The following is an 18,794-nucleotide window of genomic DNA, read 5'->3' as shown; positions in this document are numbered from 1 at the left end:
ATATTTTATTCCAAATATCTTTTAAAATAATATTATCCTCCGTGTTTAATGAATTTCATGATATATATAAGTAGAAATGTCCACAGAGAAGACATGAACGGAAAAACCTTCTCATCTTGATCTTCATTTCAATCTTTATTCTCGAGCCTCCGACCTCATAATTAATGGGAGGAATTGCTCCTCACTCCCTCTTTATTTTCCATTTAAACGGAAATTTTCTGCTTCGGTCGAGGAGAATTTTTACGAGACACTGTTTTCACATGTTAAATGAACATCTCTATTGACATGAAATGCATACCATTTAAGAGAAAAACGAAATTATTTATCATTTAATTTATATGTTGAGAGATTAACGATATGAAAATTAATTAGAGAATAACACGTGTAAAATCATTTCCCACGTTTAAAACCCTTCTCTAGGAAAAATGGCACTGTTAAACGCCCTGCAACTCGCACACCAAAATTCCCTGCCCACCACATTCACAGAGCTTTCATGTCTTTCTCCGCCACTTTCTCGTCTCCTTTCAATGTCCGTTCACAAACCAGAACAAGTTTCTGCCATTCCCTTGCTTCGCGGCCTTCCATGGCGACTACCTCGATTCCCTCCGTCAAAACCTCGCTCGCCGCTTCAAAGTCAGTTTTTATGCGCAATGATTTGACTCTCCAGTCGTCATCTTCTCGCGGTGTTTTCTCGAAAGCTCAAATTTCTGGTGTAACTGCGAGAGCGGCGTCGGAGAAAAGTATTTATGATTTCACTGTTAAGGTGCTTTTCTGTTTACTCATAACTCTTTTTCGTCTGATCGGTAATTCTTCAATGTTGTTCATCGGGAGTGGCGGATTATGGTTTGGCTACTGTTTTGTTTGTCTGTGCATATTTTAGAAATTTTGTGAAATTCGTTTGATATTCACTTCAGCAAGCATTGATGCTGGTGATAACTCTGAATCAGACCGATTAGAGAATTTCAAAATGGATTTTGTTTGAATGTTTGCGAAGTGTAAGGACTGTTTTCTGGTGCAGGATATTGATGGCAAAGATGTTTCTCTGAACAATTTCAAAGGGAAGGTTCTTCTGATAGTAAACGTTGCATCTAGATGGTATTCAGCCCTAGCTAAATCTGTTTAGGCTCAATACTTGGATTTAAATTATGCAACTTGATTTTCCTGAAAAGATGATCAAGAATTTGTATGTTGATCACTTCATTGAAGATTTATCTTGTTAATGACAGTGGTTTCGCGACTGGAAATTACACAGAACTGTCACACTTGTATGAGAAGTACAAAGCTCAAGGTATGGAAATGTTTTCGTTAGGGCTTTGCATTATTTATTGTCACTCCGAAGAACACCCGACATTATTCCAGCCAATCTGACATGTGAGATCCCTCATCAGTTGGGGAGGAGAACGAAACACCCTTTATAAGAATGTGAAAACCTCTCCCTAGCAGACTCGTTTTAAAAACTTTCAGGGAAACCCCGTGAGGAAAAATAAAAAAAGAACAATATCTGCTAGTGGTGGGCCGTTACATGACATGACTTTGTCTTTCCATCAATGACTGCCTTTCTTTTGCTTATAACATGGTTACTGCAACGGGGACAGGATAGTTTAGCTAATTTTGGGTCAATATGCTTCGATAAGTTGTTACACCGATATCCATTTCGAGTTCGTTTCTATCTAGGCGTTTCTATGATATCAACTCTGCTAGGCTGGACATATCCCTAGCGAATGTATGAACCTTTCTTGTTACTACATGTACTATTCCAAGAGCTTGCAAGAACGCATAATAATAGCATCCATGTAGATTATGTATTTTGGAGCTTGGAGTCTAATGATACCTGACTAGTTTGTAGTGTAGTTAGAAGTTTCGGGCTATCGGTGTCTAGTTAAGAGAATCGGTTTCTACTTGGTGTATACTGCATATACTTTCGGGCTGTGCGCAATTTACTCATGTTATTTGGTTAGCTTTCACTTACATCTGAATTTATCTCAATCTGTGTGTGTGTTTGTTTGGGAGGGAAGGATTTGAGATTTTGGCTTTTCCTTGCAACCAATTTGGAGGCCAAGAACCTGGGTCCAACCCAGAGATCAAGCAGTTCGCCTGCTCAAGATTCAAAGCAGAGTTCCCAATTTTCGACAAGGTACGCCAACCTCACGTATTGTCACGGAACGCTATATAAGGTGAACTTGGCAAAATAGTAATACAATTGTTGCTGCACATCAGGTTGATGTCAATGGTCCAAATACTGCCCCACTTTATCAGTTTCTCAAATCAAGTGCTGGAGGATTCTTAGGCGGTTTTATCAAGTGGAACTTCGAGAAATTTTTGTTGGACAAAAATGGTAACTTTATTGAGAGATACCCACCAACGACATCCCCTCTTCAAATTGAGGTATGACTGATTTTTCCCCCTTTTTTGGGGGACCTTATGACTTATGAATATAGTTGCATTAGTTTTTGCTATTAAATTGTGTTTGTAACCGCCCTACCCCACCACCAGCGGATATTATTCTCTTTGGGCCTTCCCTTTAAACATTCAGCTAGGGAGAGGTTTCTACCCCTAAGAATGTTTCGTCTTTGGGCCTTCCCTTTAGACATTTCCAGCTAGGGATATGTTTCTACCCCTTTTAAAAAATGTTTCGTTCTCCTCTCCAACTGAATGTGGGATCTCACAATCCACCGACCCAGGATCCTTGCTAGCATTCATTCCCCTCTCCAATCGATGTGGGATCTCATAGTGTTGTTCATCTCTCTCCATTTAACTTTTTCAATGCATATTTCCCAAGTCACTAACTCATAAAGATTCAGTCCTTCCTCCCCTAATATTTTGCATTGCATACATGTCCCCCAATTCTGAGCCGAATACCTAAATATGTTTTCATTTCATGTTTGTCACGGGCCATGCATCCACAGCCAACCAGGCTAACCATGCTTGAAAAGAAAGTGATTATCAGGCTAAACTTTAGCTATTCTGATTACGTTTTCTGTTTTTCAGAAAGATATTCAAAGGCTTGTAGCCGCCTAAAATCTAGAGCTGAAGAAGAAGTTTAAATTGCTTTTACCGTCATAGAGGGTCATCCAATGCGAGTTAACCTTTGAGTATGTACATTTCTGTTCCTATAGTGAGGAACCCTATTTATTATTATAGTGAGGTATTTTGAGAATTAAAAATATTAGTGTGGGATGTATGGATGAGAGCACAACTCAAGTAAAATAAATGTCTTGTGAGAATATTTTAGGCTTTTTTTTACGGCCTAATCTCCCTGGCATGTTTTTTTCTAACCTTTGCTAGACCTTTTCTGTTATCATTATTCTCCACTATCTTTTCCCTTGCGCATCTCTTTTCTCTCGTCCTGCCATTTCTTTTAATTCCCGTCCTAATGCCGCCAAGGGCGTCGATGATTTAAATTTTTCTTTTTCAGTCCTGATGCCAGAGAGGGTAGGGGCAAAACACCCACCATTAACGCTGCATAGTGTTTAGGGTTTAGGGTTTCGAATTTGAGATTTAGGGTTTAGGGTAGGAGCAGAACACCCACCACTGACAATGTCCATTTTCACTGCGTCTAATCATTCAAAGTATCATTTGATTTTTATTTTTTTTTTAAATTAAGTTTATAAATATTGTTTTGATATCTAACAAAGTAAAATTGTTTTTAAAATTTTGTTTTTGTTTTTTAAATTTGTGTAGAATGTTAGATTAACAAAAAATTTGTATTTGACTTAATATTCTTAAAATATATTTAATGTTAGTTTTAGATGAAAATTATTAATATTTTGTTTTAAAAATAATCTTAAATTAAATATATATATATATATATTAACAACCTTCCCATTTTTTAAAAAATTTGAAAATACTTTGCCACCAATAATATATTTAACAACTTTTAACTCCATAAAAAAAAAAAAGCTTTAAAAAGATTTAAACGAAAACAACTATACTTCATAGATTAAATTTGTTATAAATGTTTAAAGTTGTTTTTAAAAAACTTTAATGTTTTTGAAATTTTTAAAAAGTTGGTATTAATATAACTTTTAATAACATTATTCTTTTTTAAAACTAAAACTAATGTTATAGTTAATTTTGAAATTCTTTAAAAGTTGGAACTTTTTAGATTTTTTTTTTTTTAATTTCATTTAATTAATTTATTATTATTATTATTATTTTTTTTTAAAGAAAGTATAAAGTTTAAGGTAATTGTTAGCCTCAGTATTTTTTTAAGAAAAATTGAAAATCATGCAGAGAAATAATAAGAAAATAATTATAATTTTAAAAATAAAATTAAAAGAGGAATGCTTCTATTGTGAACTAATCTTATAACTGCACATTTATGAAGCCAAAGCCAAAAACGTTTGATACCTGTCAATGCTTCTATTGCGAACGAAGCTCTCTTAGTAACCACTTCTTACGCAGCATTGCATCCGAAGTCAAAAATGCTTCGATCATATTCAATACAAAGCCTGAACGTTATGATAGGGAGGAAAAAAAAAAAAAAAAAAAAAAAGGCTTACAGTCGAAGAACGGCATTCTCCGACGGCGAAGAGAAAAACAGAGAGAAGAAATGCAAGAAATGATTTCAACGGAAAGGCATTGAGATGAGGAGTTAAGAAGCTTTTACCTGTCTGTTACGTCTCTACCGCGAAGCGGGAACCGAAAAAGAGTTTCGCCAAACCTAATCCCGGATAACAGCGAAAAACTCCAGAGCTGTTTGGCCACAGGGGCAACTTCTGCCTCTCGCCTCACTTTATATTTATATACATCTCAGGGCTTCAAATTAGATGGGCCGGGCCCATTTAGACCACAGTTCTCAGTGCTTCAAATTATATGGGCCGGTGCTTCAAATTAGATGGGCTGGACCCATTTAGACCACAGTTCCCGGGCTTCAAATTAGATGGGCCGGGCCCATTTATACCATAGTGACCTGAAAAATACATATTTACAGGCTAAATTTACCTTAGGCCAACATTATTTTACAAATTATCGTCGCCATCACATTTTTCTTTTTAATTTAATGAAAATGTTTACAAAATAATAGTTGGAAACAAATTTAAAATTTTAAAAATAAAAGTACAAAATTTAAATTTAGTAATATGATATTTTGTATAAATTAACCCATTTTGTGCATGGAATCGCTGGGGAAATAAAGTTCAATTTTTTGGATTAATTACGTCATATTTATGATTTCTCCTCTTGGGAATATTGTTTAAAAAAAACAAAATTAATACTACTTATAATATAATCTAAGGTTTAGAAATTTTATTTGAATGTTAAAAAATCAAAAATATATTAATCATATAATATGGGATGGTTTTACCAGTAAGTCTCATTCTGCTACCAGAAACTAGCTTGGGAAAAAAAAAACATAACACGAGTGTACCATAAAAATAATAGCTGTGCCTTCAGCAGCACATCTGTAACATTGTTCTTGATCAAACACAATCTATAATCCATGCAGGCGTAATACAAAGAGAGATCATCATGTTAATGCACAACACGAGCAATCGGCTTGCGAAATTCGATCATCAACAGGCAGATCCATGTTTTCCTCTGTTAGTTTCACAGGAAGTCGTGTGCATCTTAACGAAGAGGAAAGCCACCACCCGAAAATTCGACCTCCTGAAAAGGAAGACCGTGAATTCTTTAGCAATGCTACAATGGATTGAAGAACTAATATCATAGAGATTATGTTCCAAGATGCTGGCACTCATAAAAATCTGTGGTCAAGTCCGAAAGGTTTTTTTTTTTTTTTTTTTTTTTTTTTTTTTCCTTTTCTTCCCCTCGTCTAAGTCCCCGAGATGCAAAACTTCTACCATAAGGACGACTGTTTATGGGGCTCGAGAAGTTCGCCGAGGAGATAAACACCCCTGTCCATGTTCTCATACCTTAGTTTGAAGCCCTTGCCAGCAAGGATTTGATCGGGAAATGCTAATGCCTAGACCGGTTAAGTTATGCTCACGTTGGCTTTTCTCTTCTCCGATTTCTCCCATCCAACCTAACTAAATAACGGTACGCAATCTAGCTTACTACCGCTAACCTTTCCACTGCCAATCATTAGTAATCGCAACTCGTCCACATTAAAATCCCTTTAAACTCTCCTAGACAAAGTATACAAAATAGATGGCCTAGAAATCCTATCAACCAAACCAATTGACGAATATTGCTTCTTGATTATTAGCAGAACTTGCATCCTAAGAGAAACGAAAGCATGGGGATTTTTTCCCCATACTTTCGTCAATGTCCAAGCATTCCTACCTTACCTAATTTCGCACTACACAAACGCTAATCCGATAGCATTTAGATTCGAGTAACTAATAGAATATTAATACTATTAATATACGATCATCAAGATTTAAAGTCATCGACATCATGATGACTGAACACAGAGAACTCTCCCATTCGACTACCGTGACTACTAGTTAAGCACAAGAGATTTGGAACCAAGCATTACTGAAACATGAAGCCCAACAAGATAAATATAACAAATTCCATATATCATTTCTGAAAGCTTTGAGAAGTTCAGGTGACATACACAAGCACAGCACGTGCCTGAGAAAAGGACGAAAATCATATTAGGATACGAGTAAATTCTGACCTGAGCAGGTGGCAGAGATGAAACCCAGTCTGATATATGAGTTGGCAAAAGCCCCAATGTGTTAAGCTGCAAAAGCCACATTCGAAATACGGGAAAATTAAGCAGTGATCACCAAATGCTAGAGAGATGCTAAGAACATATTAGGGATTAAGTGATAAAAACATAAAAAGAACAATAATAACAATAATAATTAGAAAACTCACCTTCCAAACACCTAATGCTAATCCTCCAAGGTTAAGGGCAATAAACAGCAACTTAGGTCCAAGAAGATCTACTTTACTGTCCTTGTAAGGCTCAAAAACTGCAGCGAGAAGATATATCAATAGTAACAGGCAACAATAAGCTAAACCTACTAGAATCAAATCGTCAACATCGATAAATTCTATTATTTTTCCTAGTTCACAAATATGTATCTTATATAGCGATTCTACAAACATAACAGTAAGAATTAAGCTTAACATTTTTCCGAATCTGCTGATAAAAGAAACTTGATCAAGAACAAAGAACTTAGAAGGCCCAAACCACCAAAAAAAAATGAAACAAGAAACATGATTATTCTCCTAAAAATGCCTCTTTATGTAGAATACACTAATAAGGAGACTCGGGTCGTTGGAAGATCTCTTAAAAGCCAGCTTAGCACTAACAAACATGAAGTAAAGTTGGAAAAAAAAAAGGATATTAATCCTACCCTTTCCAACGCCTTGCAGGGCACTTATGGGCTGCCAAAGAGCTGAAAATGTGATACCAATGCTAAATAAATGAACAGTGCTTCCAGCCATCCACATCATGAAGCCCATCATGAACAAATTCTTCAAAGGCGCCTGTGCCACTTCCCAAGCTTTCTGTTCATATATTGTAAGGTTGGTACTTCATTTGATAATCAAATTCTTGATGGTAAAGAAACAGCATGAGAACAAAGACGCAGATTAAACATCATGGAACAAAGATTCAGAACCAGAGGCTTCGTTAATAAACACTTGGAACTATAAGTTCACTGCACCGTATCATATTAGAACCATTCACAACATGGACAGAAATTCTTCACAAGAAAATAAAAACGATTAGTGGTTAGAGTTTATATACTTCGAACCAAATTTCAAGACCTTCATCTTACGAACTTTTTTCTTTTGTAAAACAACATGTGTGATTTTCACCTTGGAGAGTTGTTTGAATTTTCTCCAACAGCTAAACGGCTTACAGATTCGACAAAGAATTTTCCATCGGAAATGCTTAAGAAGGTGAGAGATTGCACTCAACTCTCGAAATTTCGTCATTAAGCAATCAAACAAACAGCACAAGGTTTCCACTAATATGCAATCTCGCCCACCGAAATCCTCTAAAAAGGATAATCGATAGTTTCTCGCTTCAAAACTCGCTAATCCCGCCTAAGAACTACCGCTCAGCGAGATACCGAAAAATTAAGCACGAACAATCACAAAACACAATCGAATAGACAAAAACCCTAATCGACCAAAATAATAGAATTTCGAGTAACACCTGTGCCTTCCAATTGGATTCAGCGTCCTTCTTCTGACGGCTGAGAGTCGAATCGTCCTGATCTTGAGAAGCACGGTTGAAACCGGGAGGATCAGGAATATCGCGAGTCGAATTCGACGACGAATTGTCGGTGAAATCGACGGCCCATCGCCGACCGTCAACCATCAAACCTTTGCCCTTCTCCATTCAGAATACAAGTTTCGGATTTTTCGATGGTGGAGTTGAAGTTAAACTCGCTTAGTCGCTTCGGTAGTTTAAGATTCAGATCCTTGTGCTCTGCTTTTCTCTAATTATATTTATATTTATATTTCAACGAGATTAATCCTTTTTTTTTTCTTACTTATAAAAATATAATTAATTAAATCTTTTTCGAAAGCTAGAATATACTGAGCTTGCTTTAATGTTTGCTTATGTCTTAATAAAACATGTATTCTTTCATTTAAATTCTCATATTCCAATATTTGTTGTACTAAAATATAAAATATAAAATATAAAAATATATTTAAAAAGTTTTATTTTGAATTACACAAATAAATCACTGTTTTTTATTTGACTTAGAAACAAATTAATAATATTACCTTTTTCCCTTTAAAAATAAACATCTTAACTTCTTTTTTTCTTAAATCAAATATATTATAAATTTTGTAGTTCACTCATATTATAAAATAAATAACGTTCAAGATGGTACTTTTTTTTTTTTTAATTATTATTAAGCTTAAACATAACAAACAAGTTATATAAGTTAAAATTTTACACGTTAATGGATGAAATTTTAAAATAAAAATAATAAAATTTATAATTCTTACCATATATTTGCAATGAACACTCAAATTTTTTTAATTTTATCGAATGAAAATTTTAAACTTTAATTTATGCTAATTCATTCACTCATTTTTTTTAGGATTGTTGGAAGCGAGTCTCATTGGTTAATTTAGGGAATGATCATGGGTTTATAGATAAAGAATACATCTATATTGATACGAGGCATTTTGGGGAAGCCCAAAACAAAGTTATGAGAGCTTATATGCTCAAAGTGAACAATATCATACCATTGTGGAGATTCGTGATTATTAACATGGTATCAGAGTTATGCCCTAAACATAGTCATGACAATAGAATCCTCAAATATCTAACAAAAAAATTGCGAGACTCAATTAAGGAGAGGCTGTTCGAGGGCTCCATAGTAGTGTACGAGGAGAGGATTGTTAAGGATTGTTGGGGGTGAGTCCCACGTTGACTAGTTTAGATAATGAGTATGGGCTTATAGGTAATGAATGCATCTCTATTGGTACAATACCTTTTGAGGAAGCCCAAAACAAAGCAATAAGAGTTTATGTTCAAAGTAGACACTATGAAGCCTTTTGAATGAGCCAAAACAAAACAATGAGTGCTTATGCTCAAAATGGACAATATCGTCATGATTACTAACCATTTTAACTAAAGCAACTTTGAAGGCTAGTAAACTCATTAATTTCTTTCAACCATGTTAATTTTTTAAATAGATTTAACAACTTTATCAAAATAAAAAATAAAAATTTAACTTAGCTATAATCTCATTTTAACCGTATATATTATTTAATGATTTTCAAACAAAAACTAATAAAAAAAGTAAAATAAAATACAAAAAATTAGAAAATTAGAAGAAAAAAAATTAAGAAAAAAGAAACTAGTCTCTAAATCTAACACATATGATTATAACAACTAATTTTAATGTTATTTTCCCCTATAAATCTTGAAATATTTTACAATTTCCCTCTAAAACCCAGTATTATATACTCATACGTCTCATGATTCAAAGTAGTTTCCACCAGTTCTTTCAGTGTCTCCCAGTATTATATTATACCAAATCTCTATGTACACCCTCCTCTTCTTCAAAGGCACTGGCTGCCTCCAGCAGAGATCTTGTCTGAAAAATTCACTATGAAAAATCCAGCAAATACCTGAATAGAAAGCAGAAGAACATAGAGCTAAGAACTTCCCGTCCTGCCCGCCTCTGTATCGAATGCTCGAGTACAAATACGATATCCTAGGATTTAGATAAGATGGCATGATATATGAATATTGGGGTGGAGATCAAACCATCGAGCTTTGGGATAGTAACAGATTCCTTAACCTATGAGTACATTCAGATGCGAACTAAACATATCCAAAATACCGACTAAATAGATATCATGCTCAAATTTTGTTGAGCGGATGAGCGTTTACCTGAACACAACCTACAATGTAGAGGGTGGAGTAGCGACGACCGTGCAATATCACGTCGGCCAGCATAGCAAGTGGAATTGTCAATGACATGCCCAGGTTAGAAACTAATGGAGAAGTCCAAATCACAGAGAGGGCCCTGCAAGGGCAAAACAGTTTCTCCATGTATGTAATTCAAGACAATCACATAGCATCAACAACAAGTGTAAAATGAATATTTTGGGGAATAAAGAGAGCAAAATTTCATTCAGTTGTCATGAAGAGGGCTATGTGGTCAACCCAAAAAATATATAGTATTCTCGACATACCAAAAGTAATCGGATAGAACGTTCCCAACGAAGCCATTCAAAACCACGATTTCGGTGATGGATTTTGAGGGAGGAAACTTGAAAGGAGGTTCAATGCCCATAGCAGTTAGAGGCCAAACTACAGAGTGACTTTAATAGTAAGAACAATGCAGTTAAAGGCAGCAACAACATTGTCTTGGTTAATTCTATCACTTACAATTTCACATGACCATTTAATGGAAAAGGCACAACGAAACTTAAACAGAACCAAATCATCAAATTGACTTGATAAACATTCACCAAACACTACTTACCAAGCCACCAAAGACCCACTATGGTAAATAGACCAACATATCCAAAGAACTTCTGCACATCAATCCTGTCTCCTCCTGATCCAGCTAATTTCTTGAGCAGCACTATACCAATCACACAATTCAATAATTACCATGAAGTAAAACATTTGAATCCTCAACAAAAACAGTTACTAGTTAGGCTTAGAATGCCATACCAGTAAATAATCCATAGATTGCTGCGGAGAGAAGACAAAAAACGTCCCCGGTGATGGTTCTCCCTCGAGACCTCACCAATAAAGGAAAAAAAGACAGTAAGTTACAAGAAAGAATTTAGTACATGTGGACGTTTTTTCATTTTAAGGTGGACTTTAGCATCAACAGCTGGTTATCTGGAAACAATGTAAAATGTAAGATACTAGAGCTCAAGGCACGGGTCAGACAATAAGGGATTAAATGTTCAGGGATAGTTCCTCACAAGTGTAACTAAAGCTCGATAATGAAAATGAACCATACTTGCCTACTTACTAGTGGTAAGAAGAAGCTCCTGTTTACTTTCTAATGTGACATTTTTATTGGCTCGAAAATTTTAGTGAGCTCGACATATCAATTAAATAAAATAGAAATAAGCAAATAAAAATATGTCACACCAGAAAGTAGGAACTTTAGACAAACATTATTTGATGAAAATCTCATCGAAGTCTCCTCGTGGGTAGTGGCTGAGGCCCAATACATCGTGCGTGTGTGTGTGCACGTGCGTGTGTGTATTGTATATATGACTCAGGGCTGGGCTCTTGGCCAAAAGAAAAGTCATATGCGATTGCTTCATCTTAAATATGAAATAAAGATTATTTAAACTATGGTAATCAATGGCAAAACTTACTCAGAGATGACTGGGAACCCATTAGTTGCCCAAGTTTTTCCCAGGGTTGTCATGACAACTCCAGCCATACTAATGAAAACAGCAACCACCTTGGTAATGGTTATGGATTCTTGTCCAACAAGAGCTCCAAACAGCAGGGCAAAAAGGCCTGATGTGGAATTTAAGATGGTTGCCGTAGCAACGCTCGTGTTTGCCAGGGCTGAGTTCGAGAAGTACTGTGAAAGTCTCAAACAAATTTATCAAAGTGACATTGCAGATAAATGAGATCTTAAAGTTAACAATCAATGATAACCGATGAACTCAATAGATATTTATACAGTGCCTCTTTCTTCTTTTTTTTTTCCTTGGTTACTTTTTCACTTTTTGAAAACGTTATTAAAATCTTGGTCCAATTTTATAATCAGAAAACAATAACTTTATCACTTTTCAAATTCTAGCAATGATCTCAAAAATATTTTTGAGCGAGGATTAGAACAGCCTGAACCTCAAAACCAAAACGTTATCAAATAGGACCATTTTTTTTTTGTTAAAAAAAACATGTAATCTAATAATTTAGTCCTTCCTTGAACTCTAATTGTAACAATTAAATTTTTGTACTTTACTATGTAACAATTTATACTATGATTTTGTAAGGATTTAGTCTCTATTGTGAAAACTATTGTTAAGATTTAATGGAATATCTTACCAAACTTATTAGAGATCAAATGTGTTAAAACTAGAAAACTAAGTCGTTAAACTCTTAATTCTTTTCATGGATTTTTCACAGTACGGATTAAATTAATACAATTTTTAAAGTGCATGGACTAAATAGTACATACTAAAGTTCAAAAATTAAATGTCACCAATTTGACAATTCATAGACTAAATTGTTATGTTCACAAAAGTTCAGAAACCAAAAGTGTTGTTTAACTAGAGTTATTAATCACAAATGAACGTTAAGCTACAAATATCAACCACGTTTATAATCAGCTAAAAGAACATAGAGTAGACAATGTTAAACATCAAAATCAGCAAAGTCAACAAACAAAAACAGTTTAGAACTGTGTACCTCAGTAGTGAACCATATGGGAGTAAGGTAAAGGCTGCGTTCAATGATTTCCCGTGTACTAACTTTATGATGTGATTCAAAATTAGACATCAAAGGCTGTCCCTCTTCCCTTTCACTCAAATCTTTGTCACTAGTTAGGCAGCTTTTCAAGTCTTCATCAAATTTATAATGTATTTCATTAAATTTCAAAGGAACACCAAGTCCAATTGAAGAGCTTGGAACAGAGCCATCATTTTCATGGTGGTCATTGAGTAAATCTGGGTTTAATAAGCTGTAAACCAAATCTTTGACAACTGCCACTGGTAAATATACCACCATGAGAGACACCCCTAAATAAGAGAGTGCAAAAGGCTGTTTATATTCAGTGAAGATTCTCTGCACAAACAAGTATTGGGTAAGTTGTAGTTTTCCCAAATTCTAAGAATGTACACAAAGCATAAGTTTGTGACTGTCTTTCTTAAAAATGTGCAGTGTTCGAAGATGAAGCGTTTAACACATTTTCTTCGAAACGTGCTTATATAATAAGCGTTTCACTTAAAAACACTTCAGCAAATTTATTGGTGATTTAACTTGATATAAACCTCTACAATTCATATTAAGATTTCGCATATTTCTCAATCAAATTAATACCCAAGCTACAAGTCAATAGAAAGGTTAAGAATATACATAAAAGAATAAATATACCATAACTATTAGCTAAAGCTTAAATTTAATAACAGTAATTTAACACAACATTAGAGCAATTTGAACCCCTTATTTCACTCGATATGTCGAGTTTAGTAGTGAATTAACATAGTACTAAAGCAGTTCCAACCTATTTTATTGATAGTTCACAAGAATTCGAAAATCAAATTTCAACTTGCTTCAACACATACAAAATATTTAAAATTAAAAGCAAAAGAGCATGGCAAATGTCTAAACGAACACAAGGCAAAGCAAAAAGAACAATCAAATAACATAGTTGAACAACAATGGCATCCACGTCAAAATCATCATGTTGGTTCATAATTTTCCCAAACATGTAACAGACAAACATTCACCCCACTGTTCTGTCCATGCATGTTAAAGAGAATCCAATATTCGACGTGATTAACGTTCTTAAACCGAATTAACGAAACAATCAATCCCAAACAAAAACAACAATAAATCCTTAACAAATCCAAAGAAAGCAGAACAAACCTGAGTAATTTCCGCGGAAGCAACCCATATAAGAACTGCCATACAAATCAATCCCAAACCAAACTTATACCTCAAGCCCATTTCCCGACCAACGACAACCCCGCTCAAAATCGAACCGGCAAGCTCGATTTCGGCTAAGAATTGATAAACATCACGAGAGCTAGCCTCTTTGCCCTCGAGAAACAGGTGTTAATTTGAGGAGGTTGTTTTTTGTTTGTTTTTCTTGGCGGTAATTGGATCGACAGAGAAATTGGCTCGTCAATTGAGAAAGGTGCTCAGAAACGAGCTGCTGTTTGCCGAGAAAGTGCATTGGAATTTAGAAGGTTTTGGATTTGGCATCAGTATAATGAATGTAGTCTGGTTTTTCGGAAATGCTTTGTGAAGATGACAGTTTGTTGAGAGTTCAGTGGGTTTTGTGACAGAGCGACAAATATGGCACGCGTGTGCGCGCCAAAGGGAAAATAAATTTAGGATAAATTAATAAAAATGTTTAAAAAATATTTCTAATTTCTAACAATTACCAATAATACGTTTATCAGATAAGGTACGGAGAAAAATTTCAGTAGTGTTCTAAGGTGATTTTTAATCTCAAACGTCAAACAGAGACTCACAATCTCTGTTATCATCATTGTTTGAATCCATTTTCATGGAAAATTTTAATCAAATGTTTTATAAAAAATCAAAATGCTCACTAGAATCAGAATTTCGAAAATAAAGAGAAATTGCAGGATGATCAAATTTCCGAAAACTTCAACCTGAAAATTATCTAGTCCATTCTCAGAACAACAATATCTATACTGCGAAATGAACAATTTAAAGTTAAGAACTCTAACAAATTGTTGATTAGTACAGCGAAATATGCCGACAGACGAGAGAAGGGGACGATTCAGCAATAAGCTCAAATAGAAGTATGAAATAACTCTCCATTAAGCTCAAGATCTAGTACTTCCTACTCAAACCAAATAGTGCCTCCCCTAAAAGATGAACTATGTTGCAGTAACTCTGTCAGGACAGATTATTTGTTCTTATGCTGTTGAGTGAAGTAGTTCTACGTTATGATCAAGATCTTGCGGTACTAGCGTGAAATGCTAATAGCCAAAAGATAATGAAATAACTTTTCTCAATATTATCATGTATTTCCTCCTCAAACCAAATATTACCTCCACTCAGAAGAAGAAGAAAAACGCTTACGCTGTCAGGATTGATTACTTGCTCCTACGCTGTCGAATTGAATGATTCTACATTACACTCGTGATCTTGTATTAGTACAGTGAAATAACAGCAAAAACGAGAGAATGAAGTAGTTCAAATTCATCTTCAGATCTTGAACTTAATCCACAAACCAAATAGTGCCTCGATCGATCGAGAGAGAGCTTATGATGCTCTTAACGATGTAGAATGAAATAATTCTACATCAAACTCTGAATCTGGCACTAGTACAGTGAAATGCCAACAGTGAAGAGAGAATTAAACAATTCTATATTCATTTCAAGTCCTAGAAATTCCTCCTTAATCCAATTAATGTCTCGATTCAATAAACGAGAAGAAGAAGAGAAAGAAGAAGATCGTGTTGCTCTTACGCTGTCAGGATAGCTTTGCTGAAACTCCTCCTCGAGCCTGTACTGAACCATCGAGAGATCATGAGTCGCCTTGGGGAACAAGTTCGTTAATCCCTCGGCCGCTTGATGATGCTGATGAAGATGATCAATCCACACACTCTCTGCTAGGATTTTCGCGCTCTCTCAATTTGAAGCTCCCTCCGCGCCAAATGAAACTACATAACGCGATGGATACACTTGCTTCCAGCCGCTTGTTATATTATATTCATTTTTGGAGGTTTAATGAATTTTAAAATTAGTCCCAATAATTAATTTATAGTTAACATATAAATACAAAAAATAGTGCTCCTCATTTCAACCGGCCTATTAGCTCAGTTGGTTAGAGCGTCGTGCTAATAACGCGAAGGTCGCAGGTTCGAAACCTGCATGGGCCATTTTATTTTATTTTATTTTATTTCATTTTTCATATTTTAAAGAGCCATAAATAGGGCTTTAGGAGTAAATGCTTGGCTTGAAGGCCAAAACATGTCTCTTCAAAGCCGTGTGACTTTTAACACTCTGCCACCACCCAACGTCTTCAATGCCGCTTTAAAGAACACTACAATTCATTTGCCTCCTCCTTTCTCTTTCATTCCATTTCCTTATAATGCTAAGCCAACGCTAAACCAAGGCCACTCCGAACTCCCTTTTATGCCCATTCATGGCTAAAGCGGCGTCGTGTTGGAAGATATGCTGCAAGTTTTTTGTTCTTCTGGGTTTGTTTCTTCCGGCCACGGCCTTATCGTTCGGTTTCTATTCTGCCACGTGTCCTGCGGCGGAGTTGATTGTAAAGAATGCCGTCAGATCGGCTTCCTCCGAGGACCCCACCGTCCCCGGCAAGCTCCTCCGATTGATGTTCCATGACTGTTTCGTCGAGGTCAGTTGTTTTGGTAAAACGACGCCGTATCTTCTTCTCAATTTTGTCGTGGATCTTGCTTTAATGTTGTTTAGTATTTATGCTTAGCTAATAAATTTGAACATGAATTTTTAATTTTTTTTATACAATGAAATTTAAATTGTTGTTAAAATCTTGAAACTTTGAACATTAATTCCATTTGTAAATTTAGTTATTTTGTTTTCTCAAATATTTTTTTAAATTCAAATCAAATTTTGGAAACTAAAATATATTATTTAAGAAAAACATTTGAATGATTACTAATGAAAAAAAAAAAGTTTAAAAATGAAAAAAACTAAAAACAGAATGCTTAATAAACCCGCCTAAAATTTTAAATTTGGATTAATTATTGTTTACATTATTGCCCTTTATCATTACTGTGGGCGGGCCGGCGTAGTACAAACTTTTTGTTGGATTTTTATTAAAGTTTATTTTCTTTTTGCATGTTACATTTCATAATTTGGTGGTTGTTTTAATAATGAATAAATCAATAAAGTAGTTCTTTATTAAATTAATTATTTAATTTACAGATAAAATTTTAATTTAGTTTTTCTTTTATTGAATTGTTGTAAGATATAAAATTGTAGGGTTGTGACGCTTCTATATTACTTCAAGGAAACGAAACAGAACGAACCGATCCAGCAAACAAGTCTCTTGGAGGATTTGAAGCGATCGATTCAGCTAAAAGAACTCTAGAATTTTTTTGCCCCGGAATTGTTTCTTGTGCCGACGTGGTTGTTTTGGCCGCTAGAGATGCCGTTGAATTCGTGAGTTCTTTGTCCATTCATAAAAAATATTGTTCGAGCCTAATTCAATTATTTTTATGCACTGTGTACGTCGCAAAGTAAGTGCATGTAAAACAATTTATAAGAAGAAATGACATAGCTTGTTTGAAATTTAAACACCATTTCAAATCTCTCAATTGCCGTGTTCTTTATTGATTTCCTCCTTGGCACAGGCCGGCGGGCCCTCCGTCGAAGTCCCAACCGGCCGACGAGACGGAAGGATATCGGCGGCGACAAACGTCCGACCAAACATCGTCGACACAAGCTTTTCAGTCGACCAAATGATGAGTCTCTTCTCATCAAAAGGACTGTCGGCAGACGATCTCGTCATACTCTCAGGAGCTCACACAATCGGAACCGCCCACTGTAGCGCCTTCAACGACCGCTTCAGAAAGGGTCCAAACGGGCAGATGACCCTCATCGACGCCTCTCTCGACGGCACTTACGCCAACGAGCTTATGCGGCGGTGCCCCGCCGGAGCCGCCTCTACCGTCGTTGTTGACAACGATCCGGCGACGGCGAATGTCTTCGACAATCAGTACTACAAAAACATTCTGTCGCACAAGGGGCTGTTTCAGTCGGATTCCGTTCTGATTAGCGACGGCCGGACCAGGGCTCACGTGGAGAGATTTGCTAAGGATCAGATTGGGTTTTTTGAGAACTGGGGTCAGTCGTTCTTGAAACTTAGTAGTGTTGGAGTTAAAAGTGGGGACGAAGGGGAAATTAGACTGTCTTGTTCTACTAATAATGTCTGAGAATAGTAAAAAAATATATATGTATTATATACAATAGTTATTAAAAATATAGTTATTATATTTTGTTGGATCATTTCGACCCAAGAATTCCCTAAAATACCCGTCTATTGGAAGTACCACAGGAGCCCAAAGATGACAATATTTGTGGACTTGGACCGTTACAAATGGTATTAAAGTCAGTCAGCAGACAATGTTCTAGCGAGGAGGCTGAGCCCCGAAAGGGGTGGATTGAGACGTCCCACATCGATTGGAGAAGGGAACGAGTGCCAGCAGAAGCGTTGGGAAGAACAAAACATTCTTATAAGGGTGTGAAAACCTCTACCTAGCAAAAGCGTTTTCAAAACCTTGAGGGGAAGCTTGATAAGAAAAGCCCAAAAAAAAGACAATATCTGCTATGGTGGGCATGAGCCGTTATAAAATCATTAGACTGTCGAAGAAAGAATATAAGCTCAAGGAGATGTAATAATTTAATCAGAAGCATAATAACATTAATACAAGAATACAAATAATCCAATGTTGTGGGTTTCTTGGTATGGTATTGGATGGATGTTACTCAGTCAGTCGACTTAAAATAGGCACTAACTGGTTAAGGTATATATTCTCGACCAAAATGATACACCTAAGAATGTTTCTGGTTAACGTATATATTCTCGACCAAAATGATACACCTAAGAATCTCCAAAACATTCTTACAAGGTTCTGCAGCAGTTTAATAATCTTCAGTCTAATTTCAATTTCAATTTCAATATTTAAACGTTCTGCAGCAAAATCCATGTAATTAAATCATATGCT

General features: G+C 35.6%; 4 protein-coding genes, 1 long non-coding RNA gene and 1 other non-coding gene across 7 annotated transcripts; 3 read left to right on the top strand and 3 right to left on the bottom strand.

Moving 5' to 3' along the window:
• The first annotated feature begins 436 nt into the window (after positions 1-436).
• LOC111788271 (putative phospholipid hydroperoxide glutathione peroxidase) lies at positions 437-3,275 on the top strand. Its single transcript, XM_023668586.2, has 6 exons — positions 437-763; positions 1,019-1,095; positions 1,227-1,288; positions 2,016-2,134; positions 2,218-2,385; positions 2,989-3,275. The coding sequence occupies exons 1-6, from the start codon at positions 494-496 to the stop codon at positions 3,016-3,018; spliced, it is 726 nt and encodes a 241-aa protein (XP_023524354.2). The 5' UTR covers positions 437-493; the 3' UTR covers positions 3,019-3,275.
• LOC147793362 (uncharacterized) lies at positions 579-4,697 on the bottom strand. Its single transcript, XR_015419826.1, has 3 exons — positions 4,610-4,697; positions 4,351-4,427; positions 579-716 (listed from the first exon to the last, which is right to left on the bottom strand). It is a non-coding gene; the product is annotated as an uncharacterized LOC147793362 (long non-coding RNA).
• A 668-nt stretch (positions 4,698-5,365) lies between these two features.
• Positions 5,366-8,358, bottom strand: LOC111788306 (uncharacterized). Its single transcript, XM_023668633.2, has 5 exons — positions 8,081-8,358; positions 7,272-7,425; positions 6,787-6,884; positions 6,584-6,649; positions 5,366-5,607 (listed from the first exon to the last, which is right to left on the bottom strand). Exons 1-5 carry the CDS (start codon positions 8,264-8,266, stop codon positions 5,569-5,571), a joined length of 543 nt encoding a protein of 180 aa, XP_023524401.1. The 5' UTR covers positions 8,267-8,358; the 3' UTR covers positions 5,366-5,568.
• A 1,554-nt stretch (positions 8,359-9,912) lies between these two features.
• Positions 9,913-15,740, bottom strand: LOC111788203 (putative transporter C405.03c). 2 transcript variants are annotated; one of them, XM_023668472.2, is made up of 8 exons: positions 15,550-15,740; positions 12,791-13,165; positions 11,743-11,957; positions 11,078-11,148; positions 10,884-10,985; positions 10,591-10,708; positions 10,286-10,421; positions 9,913-10,020 (listed from the first exon to the last, which is right to left on the bottom strand). In XM_023668472.2, the coding sequence occupies exons 1-8, from the start codon at positions 15,598-15,600 to the stop codon at positions 9,952-9,954; spliced, it is 1,137 nt and encodes a 378-aa protein (XP_023524240.2). In that variant the 5' UTR covers positions 15,601-15,740; the 3' UTR covers positions 9,913-9,951. The 2 variants fall into 2 exon arrangements, with proteins under 2 accessions (XP_023524240.2, XP_023524239.2); XM_023668471.2 differs by lacking the exon at positions 15,550-15,740 and adding an exon at positions 13,970-15,448.
• A 148-nt stretch (positions 15,741-15,888) lies between these two features.
• Positions 15,889-15,962, top strand: TRNAI-AAU (transfer RNA isoleucine (anticodon AAU)). Its single transcript has one exon. It is a non-coding gene; the product is annotated as a tRNA-Ile (tRNA).
• A 143-nt stretch (positions 15,963-16,105) lies between these two features.
• LOC111788235 (peroxidase 46) lies at positions 16,106-18,070 on the top strand. Its single transcript, XM_023668517.2, has 3 exons — positions 16,106-16,444; positions 17,050-17,229; positions 17,421-18,070. The coding sequence occupies exons 1-3, from the start codon at positions 16,229-16,231 to the stop codon at positions 18,000-18,002; spliced, it is 978 nt and encodes a 325-aa protein (XP_023524285.2). The 5' UTR covers positions 16,106-16,228; the 3' UTR covers positions 18,003-18,070.
• The last annotated feature ends 724 nt before the right edge of the window (positions 18,071-18,794 follow it).

The sequence above is a fragment of the Cucurbita pepo genome, chromosome 2, assembly GCF_057944985.1.
Source record: "Cucurbita pepo subsp. pepo isolate OVF chromosome 2, ASM5794498v1, whole genome shotgun sequence".
Classification (NCBI taxonomy): Eukaryota; Viridiplantae; Streptophyta; class Magnoliopsida; order Cucurbitales; family Cucurbitaceae; genus Cucurbita; species Cucurbita pepo.
The sequence above is the reverse complement of the archived record's forward strand: the minus strand, read 5'-3'. Positions and strand labels throughout refer to the sequence as shown.

Coding starts and splice junctions, on each gene's coding strand:
- LOC111788203 (XM_023668471.2), bottom strand. CDS start 14,050: ATGGGCTTGAGGTATAAGTTTGGTTTGGGATTGATTTGTATGGCAGTT. Junction 13,166..13,969: donor CTTCCGCGGAAATTACTCAG/GTTTGTTCTGCT, acceptor TTGTTTGTGCAG/AGAATCTTCACTGAATATAA. Junction 11,958..12,790: donor CCATATGGTTCACTACTGAG/GTACACAGTTCT, acceptor AGACTTTCACAG/TACTTCTCGAACTCAGCCCT.
- LOC111788306 (XM_023668633.2), bottom strand. CDS start 8,266: ATGGAGAAGGGCAAAGGTTTGATGGTTGACGGTCGGCGATGGGCCGTC. Junction 6,885..7,271: donor CCTGCAAGGCGTTGGAAAGG/GTAGGATTAATA, acceptor TTCTCGCTGCAG/TTTTTGAGCCTTACAAGGAC. Junction 5,608..6,583: donor CATCTCTGCCACCTGCTCAG/GTCAGAATTTAC, acceptor CTTCCTTTTCAG/GAGGTCGAATTTTCGGGTGG.
- LOC111788235 (XM_023668517.2), top strand. CDS start 16,229: ATGGCTAAAGCGGCGTCGTGTTGGAAGATATGCTGCAAGTTTTTTGTT. Junction 16,445..17,049: donor TCCATGACTGTTTCGTCGAG/GTCAGTTGTTTT, acceptor ATAAAATTGTAG/GGTTGTGACGCTTCTATATT. Junction 17,230..17,420: donor CTAGAGATGCCGTTGAATTC/GTGAGTTCTTTG, acceptor TCCTTGGCACAG/GCCGGCGGGCCCTCCGTCGA.
- LOC111788271 (XM_023668586.2), top strand. CDS start 494: ATGTCTTTCTCCGCCACTTTCTCGTCTCCTTTCAATGTCCGTTCACAA. Junction 1,289..2,015: donor TGAGAAGTACAAAGCTCAAG/GTATGGAAATGT, acceptor TTGGGAGGGAAG/GATTTGAGATTTTGGCTTTT. Junction 2,386..2,988: donor CATCCCCTCTTCAAATTGAG/GTATGACTGATT, acceptor TCTGTTTTTCAG/AAAGATATTCAAAGGCTTGT.